This window comes from Empidonax traillii, unplaced genomic scaffold (genome assembly GCF_003031625.1).
Source record: "Empidonax traillii isolate 1590-97213 ecotype Southwest subspecies unplaced genomic scaffold, ASM303162v1 scaffold1200:size254552, whole genome shotgun sequence".
Classification (NCBI taxonomy): domain Eukaryota; kingdom Metazoa; phylum Chordata; class Aves; order Passeriformes; family Tyrannidae; genus Empidonax; species Empidonax traillii.
Genome location: NW_020956393.1, coordinates 95,285 through 98,195, shown reverse-complemented (window position 1 = coordinate 98,195; position 2,911 = coordinate 95,285). Strand labels below are relative to the sequence as shown.

At 37.5% G+C, this 2,911-nt stretch overlaps 1 protein-coding gene across 4 annotated transcripts in view; it reads left to right on the top strand.

Annotated features, from left to right (window-relative positions):
• NUDCD1 (NudC domain containing 1) overlaps positions 1-2,911 on the top strand; it is a 41,848-nt gene that overhangs the window by 23,134 nt on the left and 15,803 nt on the right. For 3 of the 4 annotated variants that reach the window (XM_027905754.1, XM_027905755.1, XM_027905757.1), the window contains exon 4: positions 1,033-1,216. The exons of the other annotated variant lie outside the window; for it this stretch is intronic. In XM_027905754.1, the coding sequence (XP_027761555.1) occupies positions 1,033-1,216 (184 nt within the window). The remainder of the gene's footprint in view (positions 1-1,032; positions 1,217-2,911) is intronic. 4 annotated transcript variants of the gene reach the window in all.

The window sequence follows — 2,911 nt, the reverse complement described above, 5'->3', positions numbered from 1 at the left end:
TGATACATTGGAGTTAAAAGTTACACTGGAGTTGTCGGTGCAACAAAAACACTTTATGTGTTCAGTTCTGTCACCATTTAAATTGATTTCCTGAGACTGTAGAGCTCCCAGTGGTTTTTCTGAATGGGTACTTTTTGAGAAAAGCTGAAATACGTAGTTTCTAGAATTAAAATTTCCTGTTATATGTACAAAACGCTAAATGTCTCATGCTACAAAATGTAGAGTCCTTCTGTATTTAATTATTTCGTGTTCACAGCGGTGCTTATTAGCCTTCCAGTATAGCATATTCAATATATTTGGCCTACCAGATATTGGATAGACTTTTCCTATCTATATATATAAATAAAAATTAAAAGAATTCTAACCCCAGCTTCTTCTAAGCATGAATATTATATGCCTAACTTCATTATAGGTTTTTCTTTTTTACTCTTCTTTGTAGTACTTCATAAATAAAGAAAATGGAATCTCTTTGCAAAAGACAGTACTCAAATAGAGAGATTCCTCTTCCCCTTATGTTTGATGATTAAACATTGGCAGTGATGGACTGGACCTTTTTATCTTCATGTTTGCACATATCAAGGTCTACAAAGATTTTCAGAATGCAGAGGTGTCTAGAGAAGCAGTGAGGGCCGTGGGGAAATGCCTCCTTTTCACCTTGAGCCTGAGACTGTTTCCCTGGTTGATAGACAGTGTTTATGGATCCCTATGGATCAGTTGTACTTCCACATATTGTGGTAGTAAACAGCCATAATGCAGATGGGTTTGGGGATCTTTGTGCTTTGCTTAATAGACCCTTATAATGATTGGGTAATATGAAAAATAGTAACTAGAAACATTTGAAAATAGTTATTTGACAGTTACAGAAGAAGGAGCCAGAAGTGTGTGACATTCATGGATTCATATTGGCAGAGAGGTTTGTGGGAGGCAAACTGCTACTGATTCAATATTCACTGAAACCTTTCACTGCTTTCTGTGAAAATCAGGGCTTCCAGGTTTAACTGTCTGACTTTTTTCTACATTTTTGTCTTCTAGATTGTGTTTAATGAAGAATTAGGGAGTCCATTTATTATAGCACACAGTGTTTCATTTGTAAAATCTGATATACATTCAATAGCTGTGCTCCTGCTTAGGGTAGAAAAAGATGAATTGGACACAAAAGGAAGTGGATTTCATGTTACCTTGGAATGGGTTACGATTGCAGAGATAAGCAAAGAGGGTAAGTGTTTTACGTTTATGTTACTGGTGAGTAATGTTTAAAAAATTAACAATTTTTTTGTCTTAGCAGTTGCTTTTCCACAACTGCTGATATTTCTTTTCCCCAAAACTTCAACTTAGATTTTACATAGGTAATTTTTTCTTACATTTTGGGATCAAGTTATTGATTGTAGACCTAAAATCTGACAGACATTTGGAAAGCAGGAAGAAGTCAATTTTTATACATGTGTGGTGAAGATAACTAGAAAACAAGATAGAACTTTACTTTGATGTTATGAAATGCAGTTTTGTTTTAGCTTGGTCTTGTAAAATTGAGGTTATACAAAACTATTTGGAACTGCTGTCTGTTGTACTTTTCAAAATGTGTACAGCTGGATATGGGTCTTTGGTTATGGATTTTCTTGGTGTTTTTGTAGCTTCCAATTAATGTTGTAGTGATATTGGAATTAATATGAGATAAATATAACACCTGTAACAAAATAAATGCTGCATATTCTACATTTTCCTACAATGAGTATGAAGAATAACATAACTTTTATGTTAATTTTAGAGCTACACATTAAAAACATATTAGTTAGTGTATTAATACCTATTAATATATTATGCTAATAAAGTTTGGCAAATGTTACTCTATATGTTCAATATGACCCTATATACATACATTAATATAGTGATTTACATAAAGACCCCATGCTTCACTGACTGATTTAGAGATGCATGGATTAAATTAATATACCTTCTTGGCAAGTCTGTGATATGCTCTTGCTCATTATCTTTCTAATTTGGATACCGATGGAAACAAGATCTTTAAATACTTGAACTAAAGCAGTTGATTGCATCCTGTGGTGTTAGTAGTCAAATGTTACTCAGTCTCCTAGATATATTTTAGGAATGGAATGGAATAGAATAGAATAGAATATTTCAGTTGGAAGTGACCTGTTACAATTATCTAGTCCAACTGCCTAACCAATTCACAGCTGACCAAAAGTTAAAGCATGTTGTCAATGGCATTGTCCAAATGCCTCTTAAACACTGACAGATTTGGGCCTTCAACCACCTCTCTAGGGAGCCTGTTGCAGTGCTTATATACCTTCTCATTGAATCATAGAATCATAGAATAGACTGGGTTGGAAAAGACCTCCAAGATCATCAAGTCCAACCCCTGATCCAACTCCAATTACTATACCATGGCACTAAGGGCCACATCCAATCTCTGCTTAAAAACCTCCAGGGATGGTGAATCCACCACCTCTCTGGGCAGGCCGTTCCAATGCCTGATTACCCTTTCTGTAAAGAATTTCTTCCTAACATCTAACCTAAACCTCCCCTGGCAGAGCTTGAGCCCATGTCCCCTTGTCCTATTGTTGGTTGCCTGGGAGAAGAGACCAACCCCCACCTGGCTATAACCTCCCTTCAGGTAGTTGTAGAGAGTGATGAGGTCATCTCTAAGCCTTCTCTTCTCCAGACTGAACAACCCCAGCTCCCTCAGCCTCTCCTCACAGGACTCGTGCTCAAGTCCCTTCACCAGCCTCATTGCTCTTCTCTGGACCCGCTCCAGCACCTCAATATCCTTCCTGAACTGAGGGGCCCAGAGCTGAACACAATACTCAAGGTGTGGCCTCACCAACGCAGAGTACAGGGGAAGGATCACTTCCCTGCTCCTGCTGGCCACACTGTTCTTGATGCAGGCCAGGAT